We start from the raw sequence: 27,076 nt of genomic DNA on the forward strand, positions 1-27,076 counted from the left end.
TTACAACATCCATATAACGAGTGAGTTCAGTCGACAAAGGAATTGGGTTCGATTTTTTCAATTGCCCATATATTATCATTTCTAAATCAATTCTATTCACTGTATTGCCTTTCAGATTTGAGAGATAGACTTTCCATTTGCCACCTGGATCAAGAACAAAAACCAACATCAAGAATTGTCATGTAATTTTCATTTTTCAAAAGTATTAACATATTTACATTAGTTAGCAATGTACCTGATTTAATTTCTTCCCAGGATGGAAGATCTTGGTATTTGCTGCTCAACTTCAATTCTAAATTAATCAAAAATATTTTTCAGTTAATACAAGTTTGCTTTGAGTAAACAAAGTTTCATGAACAAATTTTGTTTCAGAGCTTTGCAATATGATTTAGTCATGGAAGAGAAAGGTGTACTAAGTGCAAAATCATAACATACGTAACAAACTTGAATTATAGCTAGCACACAGTGGAACTCTTTCCTTCAGTAATTTATGTGAACTTAAACAATAAACATGGTATTGTCCTTAAAAGTCCAGGAATTTTTGATATTCTTCTTTGATAAACTAATCGGAAGTGCGTTGGAAAACAAAATAAGAGCCAGATATGGTGTTGTCCCCATTGCTTTCATTTCTTGATTGAAAGTCAGCTCAACAATCTGTTTGGCTATTTCAAAGCTTTCACAGATGACTGAACATCTGAGTTTTAAAGGCTCTATGATCCTTGTAGAGTCTGATAATTATTTTTTAAAAGAGGAGTTATCTTAGTGACTGACAGAAAGATTTGTAGGACACAATTTCATGTTTTAAGACTTCTACAGTAACTAACAAACTAGCAGATTTAGGAAGATTCTTGTTTTCCTAAGGGGATGAAAAATTATGGGGAATATGTAAGAATATGGAGTTGAGCTTAAAATCCGGTCAGCCATAATCTGAATGGTGGAATAGGATTGAAGGGCTGAATGCCCTACTCTTATTTCTTGTTTGTATGTTTGTAATAGCTGCCTGTTAAATGTTTTATCTGCAATGATTTTAGTTTGTTGCTTACTGTAAAAATCTTTAAACATGAAATTATATACCATGATGTTTTCAGATCAGTGCTAGGAAATGTATCTATTTTAAAAATAGTTATTAGTCTCTGCAGGGATTGAAATATTAGCTATTCTCTAAAGAAAGGAAAGTCAGTATTGGAGCTGCTGACACTTCAGTGTGAGAGTGAGTGTCAGTGTTTTTCATTTCAATTCCTACTCTTGGGACCTTTGTAGCAGCCACCCAATTGCCACAGGTGATGACCTGTGAAGTGGGTTCACTCTCTTACTTTGGATTACAGCAGTGAGACACCAACTACCTCTGAAAAAGTTGAATCAATATTATTGATCAATACAGTCACACTCCTCCTTCGTTCTTTCCCCATCCTTCCTTAAACTATTGCAGCAAATAATATTTTATTCATTCCTCTCCTTGGGCTGAATTTTCCCCACAGAGTCAGGAAGGAAACCAATTTAGGTTCCCACACAGCCATTATTGAGGTTGCTGGTTGACTCAAAAATAAAATCTGCATTAGTAAGATTATAACTTGGATTTGACGTGTACATAAAAGGTTTTACAAACTCATATGCTCTGGCAAGGCAAGTGCAAAGCCCTGAACTTCTGGTCAGGTCTCAGGGCTTAAACCCTCCTTCAAACATGCTCCATGTTTCAGGATGCATGTTGTCCTAGACCAGAATAACGGTGTGGCTATAGATCCAAAGATGAGCCAACACAACTGAAAGGGGTAGATGATGTTGACCTCATAGTACACCAATGCTTATCTGTCTCTCTTTTGTCCTAGCAGGAGAAATACACACACAATGCTGAAGACAGGGCTCAGTTATTCTTCCATGGCATCACTCCAGTACAGGCAGCAGTGGGTCAGATAGCCAGGATAACAAAACAGGAGGCAGTTCGGCTTACCAAAACATGATGGGCACAGTGGTTACAAAGACAAATGGGACTAGATCAGATTAGGATATCCAGTCGGCGTAGATGGGGCTAAATGGTCTGTTTCCATGCTATATTGGCCTATGATGATAATGCCTGGAGTCAAATATAGGCCTGGTCAGGTAAGGATAGCAAAATTCCTTCCCCTAATGGATATTAGTGAACCAGATGGGTTTTTCCAGCAATAGAAAATGGTTTCATAGTAATCATTAGACTCTTAACTCCACATATTTATTGATTTCTAATTCTACCATCTGCCACGGCAGGACCTGAATGCTGGTTCCCAGGACTTTATTTGGATCTCTAGCTAATAGTCTAGTGATAATACCATTATGCAATCACCTCCCCATATTTTTTGTGAATTTTTTGTATTGGATAGTCAGCCAATTTTCCATCAATGCTCACATATTACCCACATCCTCCACAACACAAGCTCCTAATTTGCAGAATAAATCTTTCAGTGGCATCTTGTCAAATGCCTTCTCTATGTAAGGGGAATGCCCATCTTTTGAAGAACCAGCAGCGGTAGCACATGGAGTGCATATAAGGACTATACCAATACTCAGAAAATCCAAGAAATGTTGTGTAGCATGGACAGATTGGCCTGATTGATACTAGCAGTGCAAAGACATATGGAGGGTATGCCAACAACTCTACAGATGGTGTCTTCCTCAGGCATCTGGAGCATCCAGCAAAGGTAGCCTAGTCACCATAACAACATCTAGCATATCGCTGTCTCATATTGTTCTTTGCTAACATACAATGAATTTCCCTTCGCTTAATAAAAACATTTCTTCTAGTTATAGCACAAAGTTGTTTTCCTCTACCACACTATTCCAAGCAGGCCCTGTATTTACCTATTCTTAAAGAGAATTGTGGCAGCAAATAGACACCCATGACAAGTTGTGGGCGTGGCTTTGCCATACAAGGAAAGTGACAACAAAGTGAGCATAGTGAGCTGGCTTTCCCATATGATGTTCATATGCTCTGAATTCATTTATGAAAATCATTCCTTGATTATAGTATCCTAAACCCTTCAAGGACCATATTAATCTGGTTTTTTAGAATGTTGGCACAATGCAAAATTGTAGTGAAGGTATCAAACAGATGTTGTCTCTTGTTTACATACGCGAACAGCAGTACATCTGCTTCAGACATGTCATTTTTTTAAATGTTTATTATTACCTTTCAAGTTCATGAAAAATGTGCACCTCCAATCCTAAATTCTGATATTTTAGGAGGATATATAATGATGAGAAACAAATGTTATGTGACAAATTTCTTGGTCAATGTTTTTTAAGCTTGCAGGTTTGTCAACATTTTCAACCTTTGAACTTTAAGTATTCTGTTCCTGTAATTTCACTGACCTGTAATTGGTATAGTTAATGTTGACACATTGTTTGCATCTTTCGGATTGTATAACCATTCACCCACCATAAATATATGTTCTACCATTGCATATTTTCCTTCCTGAACAATAATTTTCTTCAGGTATAAATCAAAACCTCCTTTCATTTGGATGGTTAGTGCCCGAAGTTCACCAACATCAACTGACTCAATTATCAGTACGTTAACCTGAAAATTGAATATTCATTGAGAAATTAAACACTGAATTAGTAGGAATATTTCATCAAAATATTAAATTAATTACAGCAGTGAAAACTAGCTGTGTGTCTCCCCTGATAGAAAAGCTTCTCCTGCAGTTATTTCATAGCTAAAAAGCTTCCTGAAAAGATTCTGTTTGTTCATATAGAATAAATATTGTACAATACAAAGAAAGGACCAAAAAGATGAACAACTTGCAATCCTAACAGTTGAACTTATTTTGAAAATAACAGCATTTGCCAGTATATATGGGATCAGTGACTGGAAACTGAATTGCAAAGGGCCAATGGATGTATACACTAGTGTATCTTCATCACTTAAGAAATTTGGGTAAAGTGTCTTCTGGAAGAGAGTAAGCATCACCTACTACACACCCCATGGCAAAAAGGTAAATTCAGACACATATTCTTACATGCAGTTCTCCAGTCTAGGAGGAAACAACATCAAAAGAGATTTCCGAGAATTAGAATCCGTACTGTGAGGAAACAGGCCCTTTGTCCTAAGTCCACAACTCTGAAGAGTATCCCACCCCAACCCATTTTCCTACATTTACCCCTGACTCATGCACCTAACCTATACATCCCTGAACACTATGGGCAATTTAAGAGAGCCAATTCACCTAACCTGCCCATATTTGGATTGTGGGAGGAAACCCATGTGGACACGGGGAGACCCAAGCAAACTCCACACAGACAGTTGCCCGAGGGTGCAATCAAACCCGGATCCCTGGTGCTGTGAGAAAGCAGTGCTAATCGCTGAGCCACCATGTCACCCTAGAAAGTAGTACGAAAGTAATTTGATCAGTTTTATAACATCTGGAACATGCTCTTCATATCTACCTTTAAAATAAGAAAAATATAGGACGTAGCTACTTTCTTAAAATACTTTGAGGGGGTCTGGTCTGGTCCATAATAATTACTGCTTCGCCAGCAGCTAGGAATCATTCAATAAAGCTCTGACTCTTCTGAGACCCCCAAACAGCTTCTGACTGCTGCAGCTAAAAAAAATTTAGAAAGCTTGGTCTGTGGGAGCTGGCCACATACATTCATGTTTTTTTCCGTTGTACCAACTTTTAAAAAAAGCTTAAAGTCCTCACATATTGTTTACTTAAGATGTTTTCGGTAGCCAATTCAGCACCTCTGCCCTAACAATCACTCTTCAAAAAAACCCAGGACAAAGTAACTTTTTAAAGTGGTAGTATCATTACATAATGGGGAGCAAAGAAATGGCAGAAGAATTGAAAAGATACTTTGCATCAGTCTTCACTGTGGAAGATACTGGCAGGATACCAGAACTTCAACAAAGTCAGTGAGCAGAGGTGAGTATAGGGCCATCACTAAGGAGAAGGTACTGGTAAGTTAAAAGGTCTGAAGTTGAAGAAACAATCTGGACCAGATGTATTGCACCCCAGAGCTCTGAAGGAGATAGCTGAAGAGATTGTAGACACATTGGTGATGATCTTTCTGGAATCACTGCAGTCAGGGTGGGTCCCACTCAACTAGAAAATAACTAATGTAACACTCTGTTTAAGATGGAGGGAGGCAGAATATGGTAAATTATAGGTGGGTTGGCCTGACCTCGGTTGTTGGTAAGATTTTACAGCCTATTATCAGGGATGAGATTGTGGAGTTCTTGGAAGTGTATGGCAAAATTGGGTTAAGCTAGCACAGCTTCATCATGGGAAGGTTAAGCCTGCCAAATCTGTTAGAATTCTTTGAGAAGGTAATGAGCAAGTTAGACAAAGGAGAGCCAGTGGATATAATTTATTTGTTTTCCAGAAGGCCTTTGACAAGGCATTGCACAGGACACTACTAAATAAAATAAGAGCACATGGAGTGAAGAGCAAGGTACTGACATGATTAGATGATTGGCTGATTGGCAATGTTAGAGTGTGGGGCTAAAGGAGTCTTTTCTTAGGATGGTAGTCAGCCACCAGGGGAGTTCTGCAAAGGTTAGCATTATATTCCAAATGTTAAGTGACCAGAGCTTTATAAAGCCCCAGCAGAACATGACTGCTCGAGATTCTAGTCCTCTCAAAATGAAGGACCACAACTATTCATGTTATACATTAATGATCTAGACAAAGGAACTAAGGGCATTATTGCAGATGACATAAAATTAGGTTGAGGAACAGATATTGTTGAGGAAGTGTAGGAGGACTTTGGATACATTAGGAGATTGGGCAAAGTAGCAATGTATGAAAGTGTGAGGGTTGGCAATTTGGTAGGAAGAAATGATATAGACTATTTTCTAAATTGGGAATGTCTTCAAAAATCTGAAGCACAAAGAGATCTGTGGGTTCAGTTTGAAGGTGGTAGGGCAAATATAATGTTAGCATTCATTTTGAGGGGACTAGAATTCAAGAGCACTAATATATTGCTGAGGATGTAAAAGGCACTGGTTAGACTGCATGCAAGCAGTTTTGGGTCCCCTATCTAAGGAAAGATATGCTTGGAAAGGGTCCAGAGGTTTAGAAGAAGATGTACATGTATTTGGAAAGGCAAGGACTGACTAGGGATAGTCAACATGGCTTTGTACGTGGGAAATCATGTCTCACAAATTTGATTGAGTTTTCTGAGGAAGTAACAAAGAAGATTGATGAGGCAGAGCGGTAGATGTGACTTCAGTAAGGTGTTTGACAAGGTTCCCCATGGGACACTGATTAGCAAGGTTAGATCTCATAAAATACAGGGAGAACTAGTCATTTGGATACATAACTGGCTCAAAGGTAGAAGACAGAGGGTGGTGGTGGAGGGTTGATTTTCAGACTGGTGGCCTGTGACCAGTGGAGTGCCGCAAGTCCTCTACTTTTTGTCATTTACATAAATGATTTGGATGCAAGCATAAGAGGTACAGTTAGTAAGTTTGCAGATGACACCAAAATTGGAGGTGTAGTGTACAACAAAGAGGGTTACCTCAGATTACAACAGGATCTTGTCCAGATGGCCCAATGGGCTGAGAAGTGGTAGATGGAGTTTAATTCAGATTAGATTACTAGAATAGATTACCTACAGTGTGGAAACAGGCCTTTCGGCCCAACAAGTCCACACCGACCCACCGAAGCGCAACCCACCCATACCCCTACATTTGCCCCTTACCTAACACTACGGGCAATTTAGCATGGCCAATTCACCTAACCAGCACATCTTTGTGACTGTTGGAGGAAACAGGAGCACCCGGTGGAAACCCACGCAGACACGGGGAGAACGTGGAAACTCCACACAGTCAGCCGCCTGAGGCGGGAATTGAACCCGGGTCAGTGCCAACCACTGTGCCACCGTACCGCCCACAATAAATGTGAGGTGCTGCATTTTGGGAAAGCAAATCTTAGCAGGACTTATACACTTAATGGTAAGGTCCTCGAGAGTTTTACTGAACAAAGAGACCATGGAGTGCAGGTTCAAAGCTCCTGGAAAGTGGAGTTGCAGGTTGACAGTATACTGAAGAAGGCATTTGGTATGCTTTCCTTTATTGGTCAGAGTATTGAGTACAGGAGTTGGGAAGTCATGTTGCAGCTGTACAGGACACTGGTTGGGCCACTGTTGAAATATTGTGTGCAATTCTGGTCTCCTTCCTATCGGAAAGATGTTGTGAAACCTGAAAGGGTTCAGAGAAGATTTACAAGGATGTTGCCAGGGTTAGAGGATTTGAGCTAAAGGGAGAGGCTGAACAGGCTGGGGTTGTTTTCCCTGCAGCATCAGAGGCTGAGGGGTGACCTTATAGAGGTTTACAAAATTATGATCGGCTTGGATAGGGTAAATAGGCAAAGTCTTTTCCCTGGGGTTGGGGAGTCCAGAACAAGAGGGCATAGGTTTAGGATGAGAGGGGCAAGATTTAAAAGAGACCTACGGGGCAATCTTTTCACACAGAGGATGGTACATACATGGAATGTGCTGCCAGAGGAAGTGGTTGAGGCTGGTACAATTGCAACATTTAAGAGGCATTTGGATGGGTATATGAATAGGAAGGGTTTGGAGGGATATGGGCTGGGTGCTGGCAGGTGGGACTAGATTGAGTTGGGATATGTGGTCGGCATGGACAAGTTGGACTGAAGGGTCTGTTTCCATGCTGTACATTTTTATGACTCTTTAAGTGCTTTGCAAATGAGATGCGGTTCAGGACTCTAATTATGTACTTGATGGAAGTGAAAAGGATGACAGTGCATCTGATTGAAAATTACAGAATACTGAGAGCCTGGAATGGGTGTGGAGATGATATTTCCACTATTAGGTAAGACTGGGCACCAGAGGACACAGACTCAAAGTAAAGGAACAACACTTTAGAATTGAGATGATGAGGCATTTCTTCAGCCAGAGAGTGCAGTTCTGGTCACCGCATCATTGGAAGGATGTGGTTTAAAAAGGGTTCAGATGAGATTTATTAGGATGTTGCCTGGTATGGAGGGAAAGTCTCATGAGGAAAGGTTGACAGACTTGAGGTTGGTTTCATTAGAGAGAAGAAGGTTGAGAGGTGATTTAATTGAGACATACAAGATAATCAGAGGGTTAGATCAGGTGGACAGTGAGAGCTTTTTTCTGAGGATGGTGATGGCTAGCACGAAAGGGCATAGTTTCAGTTTGAGGGGTAATAAATATAGAATAGATGTCAGAGATAGTTTCTTTACTCAGAGAGCAGTAGGGGTGTGGAAGTACTGTCTGCAATAGTTGTAGATTCTCTAACTTTACGAGCATTTAAGTGGTCAATGGATAGGCATATGGACGAGATTGGAATAGTGTAGGTTAGATAGCTTCAGATTGGTTTCACAGGGCAGCGCAACATCGAGGGCTGAAGGGCCTGTACTGCACTATAATGTTCTATGGTAAAATTGTGAAACTAATTGTCATGGAAGGCTTTGGAAGGTAAGTTACTGATTATGTTTAAGGTAGAGGTAGATAAATTCTTGATTAGTAAGGGGATCAAATGTAATAGGGAGAGGCAGAAGAATGGGGTTGAGAAACATATAGAACATGATTGAATGACATATCAGACCTCGTGGGCTGAATCTCATATATTCTGCTCTTATATGAGTGGCACAGTGGCTAAATGGTTAGCACGCTACCTCACAATTACCAAGGACCCAGGCTTGATTCCAGGTTAAGGATGCTGCCTGGATGGAGTTTGCACATTCTTACTGTACTTCATGGGTTTCTTCCCACAGTCCAAAGATTTGGAGGATTGGCCATGCTAAATTGCGCATAGTGTCCAGGGATGTGCAGGCTAGGTAAATTAGTCATGGTAAAATTTAGGAATAGGGTAGAGTGATAGGTCTCCATTGGGCGTTCTTCAGAGGTTCAATGTGGACTTCATGGCCTACTCCAGTACTATTGGGATTTTATATCTTATGTTCTTATTGTATGGAAAAAGCAGGAAAGTGGATGTAAGGAATGTTGGATCAGCCATAATCCTATTGAATGGCATCATAGGCTTAAATGACTGAATGTTTGACTTTTGTTCCTATTTCTTAAGAAACAAAATTTTGAGGAGGACATAAAGAACCAGATTTTTCAGAAATATAAGGAGTCTGCAGGCATTTAAAATTGATAGTTGAGACTTGATTCTCAGATTCCTGGCCCCAACTTTCAATTGTGCAATATAAAGGTATGCATTGAGTTCTTTTGTAGTCCAGTGGTAGTGTCCCTTTCTCTGAGCCAGGATACCTGATTTCAAATCTCACCTGCTAACAGGTGTGTAATGACATCTCTGAACAGGTTGATTAGGAAATACCTATTAAGAGTATGTGTTTCTCGCCTGCAGCTTGCATTCCTGACCTAGTTGAAACCATTGTGTAGGATAGGCATTTCCATCCCCTTCCTATTTTTGTGACTTCTGACTGCTTTCTCAACAACTTGCAATTCTCAGATCTTCAGAGAAGTCACTTCATGTTGGAATGATATGTGTGGAGTCCATTAATTGGATTAGATCAATCCTAACTTTATTTATACCTAAGAATGCACAGTGAAAACTAAAATTAATTATGTGACCAATATATGCTTTCCTACCATTGTTTCCTTATTTGTTGCTTGTGTGTTGACTTTTCTTTTTCCTGTATCTCCAAGAGTTCCTTTTAAAGTGATATATACATCAGAATCTGCTCCTAAATTACTTGATGATCCAGTAATGATGGATAGCACATATTCCTTCACTGTAAAGTACAATAGTACGCTTAAAACTTTGGACAATGTGGTAAGAGCATGAAGTGAAAATGAACATCTTTCACTATACTTCATTAAACCAATAATGGACCCACGTTGAATGTCTGTCTATTTAGAGGTACATCAACAGAGCCACAAACCTGTCAGAAAATTGGTACTGCTCATGATTAAAGGAAGTTCTGCCACTGCAAATCCTTCAACTTGTGATAAATTGCGCAGGAACAAAAACTCTAACACTTCTTTGGTGCTTTGGTGATGGAGTTCTACCTAGGGGAATTAAGCAATTGCAATGACTACACATTTTTTTTCTCAAAGAATTAAAATCATACTAAGTAAACCTGAAACAGTAAGAAAATTTTGGAAGGAATTAGTAATTTCACATTATGGAGTGGTGATCAGTTATTATTGCCAACAGACACCTTCACTCATTACCTTCTGACAATGCCAAAAATCTTCATTCTTGGATTCCTCTCTTTCCAGCCTTACTTTAGTGATGGTTCCTAGCTGGTCATCAATGCTTATGGAGGTCTGGTATGTACAACCTCTGTTCAAAGACCCTTTCTTAAGAATTATGGGGGCAGCGGAACCATTTTTGCAGCAAATAGTCAGTATTACTTCTACATCTGTGCCACTGTTTGGCATGTCACTGGTGACGACAAAGACATCCCAGCTTCCTGATGAATGAAAATAATTATTGATGCAGAGTTAATTACGTGGTATTAATTCTGTTATATAATTACTGTTTATTTACAACTTTTCAGAAAAATATAAAGATGTTATCACAATGCTTCCTTTGAAACCAGGAATAGTGTACCATATAGATAAATGGTAAATCTGAACAGAAACATTTCATTTATGATGCTCACACCTCCACAGCTGGTTCGAGACTGGACCAAACACTGCCTCAGGTCACCTGACCTAAGCAGCAGTGCCCCCCAACTACCTACATATAACACCCCACTCTCTTAATTTTAAAAGTCCCAATAATCAACATATATATAGATAGATAATAATAACTATTATCAAAATATTGTAACTAACACGTATACATCATCAGGAATATATACAAAATGAATAAAGAAAATAACCCTTCTGTAGTCTACATTGACATGATCAGCGTTTCTGAGGAATGGTGTTTCCGAGAAGGTTGTCACCTTATTCCAGGAACCTTTTCTAGTGTAGTCTTCCTCGGCCTCTGGAAGCTCCAGTTGTTCCACAGATATGACACTCTCTGATTAACGGTTGTTGCCCTGTGCCCTCAGTGAATATGGTCAAACCTAGTGTGGAGACACATGACCCGATCGAGACCACTGGGCCCATCTGGATCAGTGATTTGAAGCACTTTACCTAATTGGCGAGAGGTGCAGCAACCAGCTGGTCCACATGAATCCTCCAGACCATTCACTCCAGTGTAAACCCTATATGACAACTGTCTTGTTTGAGGCATGATCACCACTCAGATCCATTCTTCCCCAGATGTGCAACTCTGACCTAACATAGTCCCTTCTCTTTGGAATACCCTTGACCTTGCAGTTCCTCCTGGTCATCTATTCTTTTTGATTTCGCTTTACCACCTCTCTGGTCTCTTCATGTCAAATATGGTTCTCAGCTGGTGGTCAAACAATAAAGTCACTGGCAAGCACTAGATTATCACATGTGGAGTGTTCCTGTACATGCTCAGGAACTTGTGGATTTGCCATCCCAGTGATTCCTCCCCTCGTGAGGCCTTTCGAGCCTGCTTCAAGGTTTATACAAAAGTCTTCACCTGGTCATTTGTTAAAAGGTATTATGAAGCAAACCTCACATTCCTGATTCTGTGATTTGCCAGATACTCCTTGAAGTCTTGCTTCACAAACTGTGGACTACTGTCACTCATGATTTGTTCGGGATTTCTGAACCGGGCAAACACTTCATCCAGTCAGTCTATTGTTGATTCCACCAATACCAATTTCATGACTGCCACCTCAGGCAACTTGGAGTGGACATCCCCAAACAGTAGGAACATTAGCCTCTCTTTTAGTCCCATGATATCGATGTGAATCCACTGCCATGGTGTTTGAGGCCACTTTCATGGGTGAAGGGGCAACAACAGCAGAACCTTTCTTACTTATGTGCATGATTAGCATGATCCTACTTTCACCTCCTTCTGGGAGTCCACATTTGACTACTAAAACTAACTCCTTCACTCACACCACACCGGGGTACCCTTGGTGCATTTATTCTAGCACCTTTCCTCTTAATGGAGGACGAATACTAAGTCTCATTCCCCACATTAATCATACGTCCAATACACATAACTCCCACATCTTGGATGGGCAGTTATTATGACTGATCATCTCTCTCAGGGCAAGGTCCAACAGTTAGCTCAGGACTGGGTCATTCCGAGAAGCGTTCTGCACTTGACCCACTGATACCAATACCTTATCACCCTGGGAAAAGTACATAATTTTCAGATAGCAGTGGAAAACATCTTTATTCCCCGGTTGTGGCAGCCTTGACAGGGTATCTGCATTGCTGTGCTTCTCTGCCTATTGGTATCTGATTTTATATGAGTAAGCTTACAGAGCCAGTGCTCATTTCTGTAGGCAGGCTGCTACTATTGATGGTATTCCTGTACATGGGCCAAAACTGGAGGTTAGAGGTCTGTGGTTGGTCAGTAGCACAAAGTGTTTGTTGCAAAGGAAATGGGTGAACTTCTTAATGCCAAACACAATGCTTAATTCATATTTTTTTATTTAAGCTTCTTTATTACTTGTTTTCCATCTTTGTTGGTGGTCTGAATGCAAAATGCAAAAGACCTTTACTCTCCATTCAGTAAGATGTATGATAGCACAGAGTGAACTCCATGAGGCAAGGCATCATACCCTAACTGTTGTGGTAACTTTGGGATGAAATATATTTATACTTCTGATCTTTTTAGGGCTTGCTTCACCTCTGGTGAGCTGCTTCACATTCATAGATCCATTTCCATGACCACCCTTTTCCCAATATCTGACGTAAAGGTTTTAGCATGGTTGTCAAGTCAGACATAAACTTGCCATAGTAATTTACAAGTCCCAAGAACAATCTCAGCTGAGACACATTCTTTGGGCTAGGGGACTTCATGTTCCTTCATCTTCTTGGGAGCCCTGTGTAGTCCTTCATTAACTTGTCAAGTTGAAACCATATAAAGTCTTTACAGTGTTGAAGAAACTGGCCATTTGGCCTAACAAGTCCACACCTACCCTCCAAGGAGCAACCCACCCAGTCTCATCCTCCTATCTTATTCCAATAACACTGTATTTCTCATGGCCGACCTACTCATCCCTGAATACTATGGGCAATTTAACATGGCCAATTCATCTAAACTGCACATCTTTGCACTGTGGGAGGAAACTGGAGCACCCAGATGAAATCCATGCAGATAGGGGGAGAATGTGCAATCTCCACAAGGACTGTCACCCTAGGCTGGAATTGAACCTGGATCCCTGGCACTGTGAGGCATCAGTGTGAACCACTGAGCCACCTCTATTAAGTCTTAAAAACACTCATTTCTCTACTTTTACTTGCAGGCTATGCTCCCACAATTTTTTAGGCTCTTTCAATTTGTTTCAAATGCTCCTCTGTTGGAGGAACCAGTGACCAAAATATCATCCAATAACACTCCTAGCAATCCACCTAAAATTTAGCTTGTAGCCCTTTGAAATAGTTGGCACTGATTTGATGGCAAAAGAAAATCACTTGTAGTGAGAAAGACCTGTGTATCACTATCACCCCCAAGCTGAAAATGAGATGTTGTTCTTTTGTTCTTTGAATTGGTGCAGAACCTTACTGGAACACTGCAGCATTCACAGCAAAACAGGCAGTGGTGGTGATGGCAGCAGCTAGAGGCTGCAGGGGGGGAACTTTAGCGAACGCCAAGAGGCAGTTGGTGTGTCTGGGCAAACATATGGTGATTAGTGGTATTATGGAAGCAGGTGGAGGCCGATAATGGCACCAAGCATGGGACACTGGCAGCCTGTGGCAAGATGGCTGGTGAGTCCAGATGACAGTCACAAATGAGACAGCAGTGCAGAGGCATGGAGATCATTGATGATGGCACTCGATGGAAAAACGGCAGAGCGGAGATTGAGATATCATGCCCAGCACAGGAGACAGGGGATGGTGGTCAGTGTTGAGATGGCAGCATGGAGACACAGAGATGGAGAGACCTAGCCCAGCATAGGGGAGAGATTAAGGAGTGACTGCAGGCCCATCTCTAAAGAAGGGCTGTAATTTGGAACTTTTAACTTTACTTCTTATTTACTACTTTATACTGAAAAGAATTGTATTGTTTAACTTTTAACAATTCTCCATTTTTTTTTACTTTTTACCAAAGATTTTGCACTTCTGTACCTCGTATCTAAGATGGTACCATGAATGGTCACATTATAAACTTTTCACTGTACTCTTGTATCCTTTGAGTACACACCACAATAAAACCTAATTCTAATTCCTTCACCACTCTCATCTGTTGGTTGGCCTGCAACATATCCATTTTTGAGAATTAATTTTCTCATGCCAGTCCATTGAATAGACCTTCTATGAGTGGAAGAGGTACTGATCTGCACTTAGGGCTGTGACCTTGAAGTCACCATAAATCCTCACTGCGTCATCTGTTTTTAAGACAAGAATGATGGGAGTGGCCCTTTCACTTTGCAGTTTCACCTCCACTTTAGGCCCAATGGCATTTGGTATGGGATGTACCTTCAGCCTCTGTCTTCAGCTGTAATTTAATTATGACTCCTTTCATTTCCCCCAGGGTTCATTTGAAAACAACTTTGTACTTGTCCACAATCTCTTGCAAATTCATGTTTGAGTCCACCAATCTATTAACCATGCCCCAATTCAACCTTATTTTTTGTAACCAAGACAGTGCAGATATTGCAAAGTATTCACACTATGTACAGTGGCAATTCTGCACACTAGTCCCCTAACTGCACTTTCACCAGTACATAACCCTTCAGTGCCATCACTTGTTACACTTATATCCATTGTAAAGTGAAGTGGGAGATGGCACAGGGCAGGGTGACACTAGGCACACAGACACACAAGATGGCCACTAAACCATAAATTGGCCACTTGACATACAAGATGGCCACCGAACCATAATATGGAGAGAGACAGCAAAGCAAACATAGATACTGCCTGGGGCCACCAGAATATCAGCACAATGCACTCACAATCTAGTTGATTAGTTTAAGGTGGATGGGGGAGAGAATATCTTTGATAGAAATGCTAACAGCTTGATACGGACTCAATACAAAGTGGTAACAGACAGGGCTGCAGAAATTATCCTTCTCAGAAAGAGTGATTAGTGCCCATTACTACAGCAATAGACCTTTGCACAGACATTGAAACTGACCATGTCTGCACCAAAACTGACAACGACTGCACTGAAGTTAACAAAGGTTGCGCTGGAACTGACAATGGCTGCATCAAAACTATCAATGATTCTGCAATGTTTACAATAAACAAACTATGTTCCAAAGACAGTAACCTCATCACTGATCCATTATATCACAAAATGTATAAAAATGTCTTGACATGTTCTCCAGGTTGAGAGAAGATGCGCAGCTGACCACTGTTGTTGGTGTCTTTCTTTCCCCGGAGCTCCGGTACTCTCTTCTACAATAAACTCTGTCACTGAACCCTGATTCTGACTTCTAGGCTGGTGATTTTCCCCATAACAATGGTCTCGGCAGGCTTCAAGGTAGGCTCTTAACCTCTCCTTATAGACTGATTCAGGAAATAGGACATCACTGTGTCGGTATCCATTTTTACAGTCTTCCTCTCTACTTTGGGAAGAACCTAGAAAGAATCAGTGTCACCCCATACCGACAGTATGCTTTACTAAAATTCTGCTGACTCTAGGTCTTCTGCTTCTTCCACAGATTCAGCTTATTCCCAGTCTATTCCCTGACTGATGGTATGTAACTTATGGCTTGCCCTCAGGGTTGTTTCTGACTCACTTTCTCTTATTTTTCACAACTCTACATCTACGCAAACCTGAAGCCTACCAGCGTGTGCAATGTTGAACTAACTAGTGGGAAAGAACTATTCTTCTGGAGTATTAAAAGTGCTGTTCAGTTTTCTTTTCATTCAGCCACTAAACTACTGGCAAAATCTTTGATGTGGTAATCGCACGTATAACTTATATTCTCACCCTAGACTTTCATTTAGACAGATATCATGATCAAGGAAAAGATGGCTGAGGGCATGGCTTACATTTGAAAATCAAAAGAATAGGATGTGTTGCAATATTAATTGCTGCTCCAACACACTACACAGTTCAAACGACTTTTGTAGTATCACTCAGAATTAAAACCCATCACAACTAACATGAGCTAAGAACTTTGATATATCATCAGTCAACTACAGCCTTTTGAAAATAAACTGCACAAATTTGACACAAAGGGAAGGTTATTCTGTAGGTGGCATACAGTGAAGGTAAGGGGCAAAAGATTTACAGAAGATGTTAGCAGAAAGATTTTCACCCAGAGGACAATAGGAATCTGAAATTCACTCCCTGTAAGAGTCGTGAAGGTAGAAAACCTTCTTGTGCTATAGACATCTATGACCCTTTAATTACTTTATCACAACAAGCAGGAAAATCAAAGTTTGTTTCCTACATGTAACACAGTATGCTCTTTGCTAGACATATGTAATGTAAGGGAAGAATTTGAATTGTGGATTATAAAAATAACAAAATGATTTGATGTGGAAAGAGTAATAAACATCGATTTATATGTATATAAATTAAAATGCAATATATTTCATAAGGTTAATCCTGAATATGCTACATCTGTGCTGCAGTATTAAGCTAACAAAATCTTCATAAATGGATTCTGGCCTATTCTCAATAATCAAATTTTTCATGGTTTTAATTTGGCTATTGAAGAGAATGCTTTACTGCTGACAATTTAGTTTCCTGCAGGGAGAGTAAATGAACAGGGAGAGAAAGTGAGGACTGCAGATGCTGGAGACCAGAGTCGAGAGTGTGGTGCTGGAAAAGCAACAAGTCAGGCAGCATCGGACGAGCAGGAGAATCGACATTTCAGGCATGAGCCCTTCATCAGGAACAGGGAGAGAACTCAGCCTGTTCTTGTACATCCATGTATCTGACTCAATTCATTAGCGCAGTACTCAAAGACTTTCAAGCAGGGTTATCTACTTACTCTCACTGCCAAGGCAATAGTGAGTACTACAAAGATAACTAGAGAACTATAAAAATATAAATAGGCATAATTATAAATAATAACTATTCAATATCATATGTGAACCATAAAACTGATATTATATGAAAAATGGAAGGAAATTGTATTCAGAACAAAATCAACTTTGACCGAGACATATTTTGTTGTACAGGAGAACTTATACAAATTCTGCTTTCTTATTCTTTCCCTAAACACTCTAAACACTACATTTAGAGTAGAAAACTTAACTGACATCATACCCTGAAGACTTTCTGTCAGCATTTTACTTTCGTTGCTGACCTTTCCAAGAAGCTTTAACATCCGTTTAGTTTGTCTATCAGCAACTTCATTATCTAGCCATTGTTCACATGGAAATACATATTCATTGGTTCCTTTATTCTCAGCTGGTTCCATCACTGTGATTGCATCTAGATACCAGCCAGCCCCATATCCAGTAGCATTGTGGCCAACATGGACTTCTGTTGGAATACCCAGGTCTACAGCTTGTATATGAAAATTGCTAACCTAGCAAAAAGAATGAAGAAAATACAAGAATGTTTTTTAGATGAACTATGTTGAGTCATAAAATTCTCAAAATTCAAATTTTACAGCAATTTTAAAGTAATTGCACTGTTGTATATGAATAGCCACAAACACTGATGTGAAGGAAAAATGTTTGCACTGAGAATTTTGTTACAGATGTTGTACCATTGTTGAAAGGTCAGAGCTGGTCATGTGTTTTATACCAGTTTCCCGATTATCATTTGGAAGTTAAAGCAGGTAATTGGGAATATTAGTTAACTCCTGATGAAATAGTCAAATGTCACAAAACTCAAGTCATCAACTCTGTCTTTGATCATGATGTTTGATTAGGAGTGCAGCAACTATAAATGTATATGTTTAATTCCTTCAATATAATTTTACTAAGTGTTGTGACACCTTATTGTCTGTTTTACTTCGCCTGTCTTAAAACATTGGTCGAGAGATAAAGCATGGACTGCTTGTTTGGTCGTGGAGGAAACATTTCCATAAGCAGTACTGTTAAGGCACTTTTCGGTTTCAGCACCTTCAGCTGCTGAATATCCCAAGGTCCAGGAAGCATGGTTTCATGTAGCTAAAATAGATTGACTGTAAAAACCAAAGCTTGCCCATCATAAAATTAACTAATAACATTAATAATAACTAACTAACCCATTTCTCACCAGTAGAATTTCAATCGCTACTAATTTCAGTCCTTGCTATTTACAATGATATTTGTGAATATCATTTGACTTTCCTTTTTTAAAAACTAGATGAGGGTGAGTTTGAGGCAAGTGTGTTTCTTTTCCAGAATATTTGCAATCTTACTGATTTGTTTTTGGGAGTTCAGGTTCTGCTCTTTATCTCCAAAATAATATATTGTAACTTAATACCTACGTTCTTAAAATTCACAAAACAAGCCCAGACATATGACACCACCTCTCATCAGGCCCCTTTCTTTATTAACGGTTTAAAGCATTTCATAGAATCCCTACAGCGCAGACAGAAGCCCACACATCAAAAAGAATCTCACCCTATTCCCATAACCCCACATTTACCATATTTAACCAACTTGGCCTGCACATCCCTGAAGACTATGGGGCAAATTAGCGTGGCCAATCCACCCAACTTGCACTTCACTGGACTGTAGGAGGAAACTTGAGCACCTGGAGGAAACCATGCAGGCATGGTGAGGATTTGCAAGCAGTCACCTAGGGCTGGAATCAAACCCAGGTCCCTGGCATTGTGAGGCAGCAGTGCAAACTACTGTGCCATCATGCACTCCTAAATTTAGATTTAGATATGTTGTGTCCCATTCCCAGAGTTTCAAAATGGAAATTTTAATGGAAGTGAGGATATTGAATTGTATCATTTCCATGATTCAGCTTAGGTACTGTAGTGATTGTAACAAAGTCACCCAGATGGACCTCACAGAATGTGAATTCTCCCTGATTGGACCAGCTTAACAGACCCAATCAGGGAGTCCTATCTTACAGATATAAAGAGAGTATTAGAGGTTCTATTCACTCTGAGACCTGGCTCTAAGGAAAGTGGACTAGTGTCAAGTACTGTGCATGTGGAAATAAGGTGATGGGAAGCTGGCCTCTATGGACTTACTTCAGGTATTATTTGAGATTGTTACTGCTTTTCTAACCCCTTAGGGACAATGCAAATGAGATGATTACATTTTCTTTTTCTCCTTATAGGGCAACATTCCTGTCAGCTACAATTATGTATAAAATCGATTGGAATTTTCACAGCAATAATTGAAACAGCAATATTTTCAAACAAAACATGATCTTAAACTAGATCTGAGAAAGAATATTTGAGTTGACCAGATAAGGGAAGGATCTGGTCATGGCAAAGTAGTCAGGTGTGTGACAGAAGAATCTTGTAGACAGATCATTTTTACATTTGTGAAGCGTAAAACATTTCATGGAGCAACAATGACCATCCCCTATTGTACTAAAAAAAAATTTTCAATTGTTACTAATTTCAGTCCTTGCTATTTACAAATCTTATTCTGTTAACCATCAGTTAAAGAAACATGTGTGTCTAGTATTTTATCCTTTGGCATTACTGATAAAAGACAGATTTTGTCCAAGTTTTTTGACTTGTATTCATCAAGGCATTTCAAAGGAATACAGATTCAAGGGGAAAACTAACTGCATGAAAGAAGAGTGCAAACAGACTCTGATTAGTAGAAAGTTAAAAATCACATAACACCAGGTTATAGTCCAACAGGTTTAATTGGAAGCACACTAGCTTTCGGAACGACGCTCCTTCATTAGACGATAGTGTACACCTCAGTCCAACTCGGCATCTCCAAATCCTGATTAGTAGAGGCTTTGCTATGGAGAATGCACCCATAAATGCTGATTGAGAGTTAACTACTAAGAATTTTAAAATTTTAAACCAGGCAGGTTGACTCCAATTGGTCAAGATGGTGCCCTGAGACACAAACCAGTGAGTAGTTGTCACCTATTTTGTTGAGTTGAAACGAACATAATCCATATTCATCTCTGCAAAGAACAAGGCACTAGGTAGAAGTGAGTACTGCAGATTCTGGAGATTAGAGTCAAGATTATGGTACTGGAAAACCACAGCAGATCTTGCAATATCCGAGGAGCAGGAAAATTGATGTTTCGGGCAAACGCCTTTCAACAGGAATGAAGGGCTCCCTGATGAAAGGCTTTTACCAGAAATGTCGATTTTCCTGCTCCTCAGATACTGCGCTTTTCCAGCACCACACTCTTGACAAAGAACATAGCACTGTCTATTTGGTTAGACTAGATTCCCTACAGTGCGGAAACAGGTCCTTCAGCCCAACAAGTCCACACAGATCCTCCGAAGAGTAACCAACCCAGACCCATTCCCTTACTCTCTACTAATGCACCAATTGCTATGGGCAATTTAGCATGGCCAATTCACCTGACCTGCACATCTTTGGATCATGGGAGGAAACTGGAGTACCCGAAGGAAACCCACGCAGACACGGGGAGAATGTGCAAACTCCACACAGTCACCCGAGGCTGGAATTGAACCTGGGTCCCTGGCGTTGTGAGACAGCAGTACTAACCACTGAGCCACCGTGCTGCCCCCATTTGAGATGTAGAAATCAAATCCATGCAAGTGTGACCCACTTCAAGCCCAACTGACATCCTAAATTGGTCATCAGCTTAAATTCTTATATATTTGGGATTATCCAGAAAATGCTGTTTCATTGTTGAATGATATCTAAAGTTCGACACTGTGCTGCAGGTTTTCAAACATGGCTAGCTATGTTCTGTCAGAACATTGTTGTGAACAGACAAGGAAAATTGCTGTTTGATGCCATCCTCCAATCTTTAGGATAAGGTTCCACATGGTAGGATATTGGAGAAAATACAGAAGTATGGAATTGAGGGTGATTTAGCAGTTTGGATTAGAAACTGGCTTTCTGAAAGAGTTGTGGTTGATGGAAAATATTCAATCTGGAGTCCGGTTACTAGTGGTGTGCCATAATGATCTGTTTTGGGACCACTGCTGTTTGTCATTTTTATAAATGACTTAGATGCAGGCATAGCTGGATGGATTAGTAAATTTGCAGATGACACTAAAGTTGGTGGAGTAGTGCTCAGTTTGGAAGAATATTACAGGTTGCAGAGGGACTTGAATAAACTGCAGAATTCGGCTGAGAGGTGGCAAATGGAGTTCAATGTAGCTAAATGTGAGGTGATGCACTTTGGGAAGAATAACAGGAAGGCAGAGTACTGGGTCAACGGAAAGATTCTTGGTAGTGTGGATGTGCAGAGGGATCTTGGAGTCCATGTACATAGATCCCTGAAATTTGCCACCCAGGTGGATAGTGCTGTTAAGAAGGCATATGGTGTGTTAAGTTTCATTCATAGAGGGATTGCGTTCCGGAGCCGCAATGTCATGCTGCAAATGTATAAAATTCTGGTGTAGCCACACTTGGAATATTGTGTACAGTTTTGGTCGCCATATTTTGGGAAGGATGTGGAAGCATTGGAAAAGGTGCAGAGGAGATTTACCAGGATGTTGCCTGCTCTGGAGGGAAGGTCTTATGTGGAAAGGCTGAGAGACTTGGATCTGTTCTCATTGGAAAGAAGAAGACTAAGTGGGGATTTGATAGAGACATACAAGATGATCAGAGGATTAGATAGGGTAGACAGTGAAAGTCTTTTTGCTAGGATGATGACATCAGCTTGTACAAGAGGGCATAACTACAAATTGAGGGGTGATAGATTCAAAACAGATGTCAGAGGCAGGTTCTTTATGCAGAGAGTGATAAGGGCATGGAATGTCCTACCTGCTAATGTAGTAAACTCCGCCACATTTGGGAGATTTCAACAATCCTTAGATAAGCAAATGGATGATTTTGGGATAATGTAGGGGGATGTGCTGAGAATAGCTCACAGGTTGGTACAACATCGAAGGGCGAAGGGCTATTCTGCGCTGTATTATTCTCTGTTCTATGGCCTACATGCCTGATGTCACACCAGGTGTGAAATTCATGTGCAACATTACTCAATTATGTGATAGGCAGAAGGCAACATCCTCTTGGCGACAAATACCACTCATCTTGCTACTAAATAGTAAAAGCCCAAAATATCGAGCTTCAACTTCAGTTCAAACTATTGGGATATTACTCTGAGATGTACTGGATACTTTTCAAATACAAGAATAACAACCTTAAAGTTTTCCATGAATTTGCATGCTATGCAGTGACAACTGATCTAATCAAGATAGCCAATATTTAGCAGGGTGGCTCCGATGCGCCCTTTCTCAACATTGAGGTACTATTTAGAGTCATAGAGTCCTAGAGCATGGACACAAGTCATTTGGCCCAAATTGGTCAATGCTGACCAAAATGTCCATCCATGTTAACCCCATTTCCCTGCACTTGGTCTATATCCTTCTAATCCTTTCCTATCCATGTATTTGTCCAAATGCCTTTTAAATGTTGTTAGTGTACCCACTTCAACCATGTCCATTGGCAGCTCATTTCATATGCATATTACCCTCTGAGTAAAAAAAGTTGCCCTTCAAGTTCCCTTTTATTCTTACCCCTTTAACCTTAAATTAATGTCTTCTCGTCCTCGATTCCCCAACCTTAGGAAAAAGACTGAGTGCCTTCACGCTATGCATGCCTCTCATGATCTTATACACCTTTATAAAGTCCCCTCAGTCTCTTATGCTGTAAATAAAAAGCCCTAGTTTGTTCAATCTCTCCCTATAACTCAAATCATTGAGTCCAGGCAACATCATTGTAAATTTCTTGTGCACTCTTTACAGTTTAATAGCATCTTTCTTATAACAAAGTAACTAAAGCTAAACATAATACTCCAAATGTGGCCTCACCAATGTCTTATACAATTGCAACATAGCTTCCCAACTTCTATACTCAATGCCCTGATGAAGGTCAGTGTGCCAAAAGCCTCCTTCACTGCCCTGCCTACCTGTGACTCCACTTTCAGAGAACCGTGCATCTGAACTCTAAGGTCCCTTTGTTCCACTACAAGGCCCACAGCCTTGATTTGACTTTCCAACATGCAAGGCCTCACACTTATCTATATGAAACTCCATTTGCCACATCTCGGCCCACTTCCCCACCGGATCAAGATCCTGTTGCAATTTCTGATAATCTTCCATACTGTCCATGATACCGCCTATATTAAACATGCCTTGTACATTCTCATCCAAATTATTGATATAGATAACAAAAAAAACTGACCCCTGAGGCACTCCACTAGTCATAGGCATCCAGTCTGACAAGCATCCTTCCAACATTACCCTCTACTTCCTACCATCAAGCTAATTGTGTATCCAATTTGCCAGCTCACCCTGTGATGGATTCCATGCAATCTAACCTTCCAGAGCAGCCTATCATGTGGAATGTTATCAAAGGCCTCATTGAAATCCATGTAGACTACATCAACTTTCTTGGTCACTTCATCAAAGAAATCTAATAAGTTTGTGAGGCATGATCTCCACTCATAAAACCATGCTGAATACTCCTAATCAAACCTTGTGCTTCCAAATGCATCTTATTCCTCTAGGGATTCTATGAGAATCTTTTCAATTAACTTACCCACCACAGATGTTAAGTTTACTAGTCTATAGTTCCCAAGCTTTCCTTTGCAGCCCTTTTTGATTAATGGCACAACATTCTCTACCGTCTGGTCTTCTGGGACTTCCTCTGCAGCTACTGGTGATGCAAAAATATCATTCAGGGCCCCCACAATTTCTTCCCTAGCCTCTTGCAGTGTTCTTGGATATATCTGGTCAGGACAAAGAGATTTATCCACCTTCATACATTCTAATACATCCAACACCTCCTCTTCTGTGGTATGGACTGTCCCCAAGCATCATCAGTAGCTGCAGACCAAGTCCCAGAAGACCAGAGGGTAGAGAATGTTGTGCCATTAATCACCAAGATATCACCACTAACTTCCCCAAGTTCCCAGGTCTTCATGTTTTTCTCCATGGTAAACACAGTGGAGATATATTCATTGAGAACTTCACCCATCTCCTGCAGTTCTCCACATACATGTCCACTTTGGTCCTTGAGGGGCCCTATTCTCTCTCTAGTTATTCTTTTTTCCATTAATGTACTTAAAGTGCACGTTTAGATTCACCCTAATCTTCTCAGCCAAGACCATCTCCATAAGACCATAAGACATAGGAGTGGAAGTAAGGTCATTCTCCCTGTATACCTTCAGGGAATCCCTTGATCCCAGCTGCCTGAACCTGAGCCATGCCTCTTTCTTTTTTTCTGGTCAAAGCCTCAATATCTCTTGTCATCCAGGGTTCCCTATTTCTACCAACTTTACCCTTCACCTTCACAGGAACATATAGACATTGACCTCTAGCTATCTCATTTTTAAGGCCTCCCACTTGCCAGAGGTCCCTTTGATTGAAAACAACTCCAATCAGCCCCTGCAAATTCCTGTCTAATTTGATTTGATTATCATTATCACATGTATTGAGATACAGTGAAAAATCTTATTTTGCATGCTAACCAGCCAAATCATACCTTACATGTATAGACCAGGGTGATAGAACAGAATGGAGAATATAGTGTTACAGTTACAGACAAGGTGCAGAGAAATATCAGCGCTAATACACGGGAGATCCATTCATAGGTCTGGTAACAGCCAGGAAGAAGCTGTTCTTAAACCTGATTTTTAAAAGTGGTTTTGCAGTAGAGAACCCCCAGGCCATTTCTCAGCTAGGACATTGTTGAAAGGAAGCTCATTTAACTATTCAATTTCAAACCGGAGATATTTCATCATCATATCAGAAACTGCCATTCCATCAAATACACATTCCTCGCGGAAGCTGACAAAAGTATTTGCAAGAACTGGGCTTCATGGGGATCACATGGCAACCACTATCACAGCTGGTGATGATCCAGACTCAGGAATAGCCCACATATTATATTTTAGGTGCTGGAGGAGAACATTGAAAAAGTTAAAATGCATCCTCCTTCCTTTTAGATTCCCAAAGAAGTCCTCACAATGTCCAAAATAATGAAGTTAGAAGAAATAAAGAACAAAATCTATTGTCGTAAGACCTATCCAAATAACAACAAATTAACATTTCTGCATCTAACATTTATAATTCATCATGGCCTCACAGTAGCATAAATTAGAGTGACAGATTCTCAGGTTTATATAACTACATTTGGAATTAACAGAATCATTTCATTATATCTTACTTTGTGCCTCACTTCTGACATACTTTAAGGCAGAATTTCAGCATAAATTCTCTACATATGTAGACAGTTCAGCATTGACAATCACTGACATTTAGGAGGCTATTTCTGACATTTGTTTTCAATTCTGACCTCACTATCTAGGAGTTAAAGTGAAGAGTTAATTACCACCTGCTGAACTGGATTTTCTGAAGCAGGTATTAGGCAGTGGAAAACTTGTGACTTCCCAGTTGCTACACTGCCCACAATTGGATTTTAATTTGTTTTCTGTATTACATTCATGAGCTGTCTTTTTTTTTCCAGAAACGTACTCCATCTTGTAAAGATAGCACCTAATATTCTAAACTTTCTGAACACTAAAATTCAACAACATTGTGAATGCAAAATATACACATATCAGACATCAAGAATTTTGTTGTAGTTCATAATACAATGTAACATTTTTTAAACACATATATAAAGAATATAATGTCAATTCATGCCGAGATGATTGCGAACAATGTCCAGGCTATGATCACTTATGAAATACTGATGTTGTTTATCAAATCAGTTTTTTGTATTACTATATGTGTAACAGAGAGGTTTTGTTATAAAACCAGCTGCATGCTTCACCATAGAGCAATTAACTTATTTAGTACAGATATTAAAACTATAAGCTAAGTGAAGCTTTATTTACAGGATTATAAAAAACATGATGCCAACCTGATGTTTTTCAAAAGGTTTAGCATTAGGATGCCCAAGTCTCCTTTTGCAAGTATCTCCATGCTCACCAACGATCATAACGAAAACATCTGTATCAGTGCTTGCTGCAGGAACGTCCCCAGTGAACACTTGAACCGAATACAAGATATCTGCAAATAGTTGCAAGAGTTAGTCCATTCCTGTTTCTTCCAATACATTGACAAATGTGAAAGAAAATAAAAATGAATTACTCTAAAGCAATAACTTCAGTGATACCCAGAAACAACAAACATTGGGTTATAATTTTCTCGAACAATGTAATTGGCAATTATGGTTAATAAATATGACAGTCTCTGCACCAACAGTTACCAATGACAACTCATGCCAGAGAGCTCATTAGCATACTTGTCACGACACAAGCCATCCAGAATTATGCTTTGAAGAAATAGCTAAAATAGTCTTTCCTGGTGAAAGGCTGACAACAGAAGTGTTGTCCTTCGGTTTGGGGCTTGGTTTCACATGAAACTGTACCACGGGTTTGCTTTTTAATTTTCATATTTGCATGAAATCTAATATTTTGCATTAAAAAACTGGAAATTTGTGAACTGCATTCATTTGTAGTTTTTAACACAGCTACAATATTAAGCAAGGTTTCTGAGTACTTAGGAAATGCTTGGTGCTATGAGGATTTAGGACAATAGAAAGGAGCAATTTGCAGTGGCACAAGAGACAAGCAGCAGGAATGTTATTTCACACTGCGGAAAACAATACAAGTTCAATGAACACAGCAGGAAAGGAAGATGACAGCAAAAGTATATCCAAGTAATTCCTTGTGTGTATTCTCCAAAGTGTCTCAGCCTGACTTCTCAAGCCTACTGTAGAAAGTTATTCCACATATCATTTTATCTTGCATTTTATCACAAAATAATTCAGCCTTCTCTTGTCTAAGCACTTTCTCATATCTTCGTTGTTTTGGCTACTCGCCCTCATCTTTATGTAATATCATGTGTCCCACCTCATATTGATCAAATGTTCTCATTCTATTATCCTTCTTACAAATCTCTTCTTTGCTACCTTGAAAGACAAGGCAAAAGGAGAGAGCTGAAGGAGCAGCACTAGTTATCTCACAGTTAACAAGTAGCTGTTCAGTAGAAATCAGTGGAACCTTGGAGAATTGAGTACTGGGAGACAGGCACATTCCATTCATTCC

The 27,076-nt window shown here is 39.9% G+C and overlaps 1 protein-coding gene across 1 annotated transcript in view; it reads right to left on the reverse strand.

The window, feature by feature from the left end:
• LOC132815212 (lipoxygenase homology domain-containing protein 1-like) overlaps positions 1–27,076 on the reverse strand; it is a 202,642-nt gene that overhangs the window by 40,607 nt on the left and 134,959 nt on the right. The window contains exons 13-16 of the mRNA XM_060824026.1: positions 25,888–26,036; positions 17,207–17,471; positions 10,165–10,406; positions 3,410–3,550 (exon numbers count right to left, since the gene is read on the reverse strand). Of these exons, the coding sequence (XP_060680009.1) occupies positions 3,410–3,550; positions 10,165–10,406; positions 17,207–17,471; positions 25,888–26,036 (797 nt within the window). The remainder of the gene's footprint in view (positions 1–3,409; positions 3,551–10,164; positions 10,407–17,206; positions 17,472–25,887; positions 26,037–27,076) is intronic.

The sequence above is a fragment of the Hemiscyllium ocellatum genome, chromosome 4, assembly GCF_020745735.1.
Source record: "Hemiscyllium ocellatum isolate sHemOce1 chromosome 4, sHemOce1.pat.X.cur, whole genome shotgun sequence".
Classification (NCBI taxonomy): Eukaryota; Metazoa; Chordata; class Chondrichthyes; order Orectolobiformes; family Hemiscylliidae; genus Hemiscyllium; species Hemiscyllium ocellatum.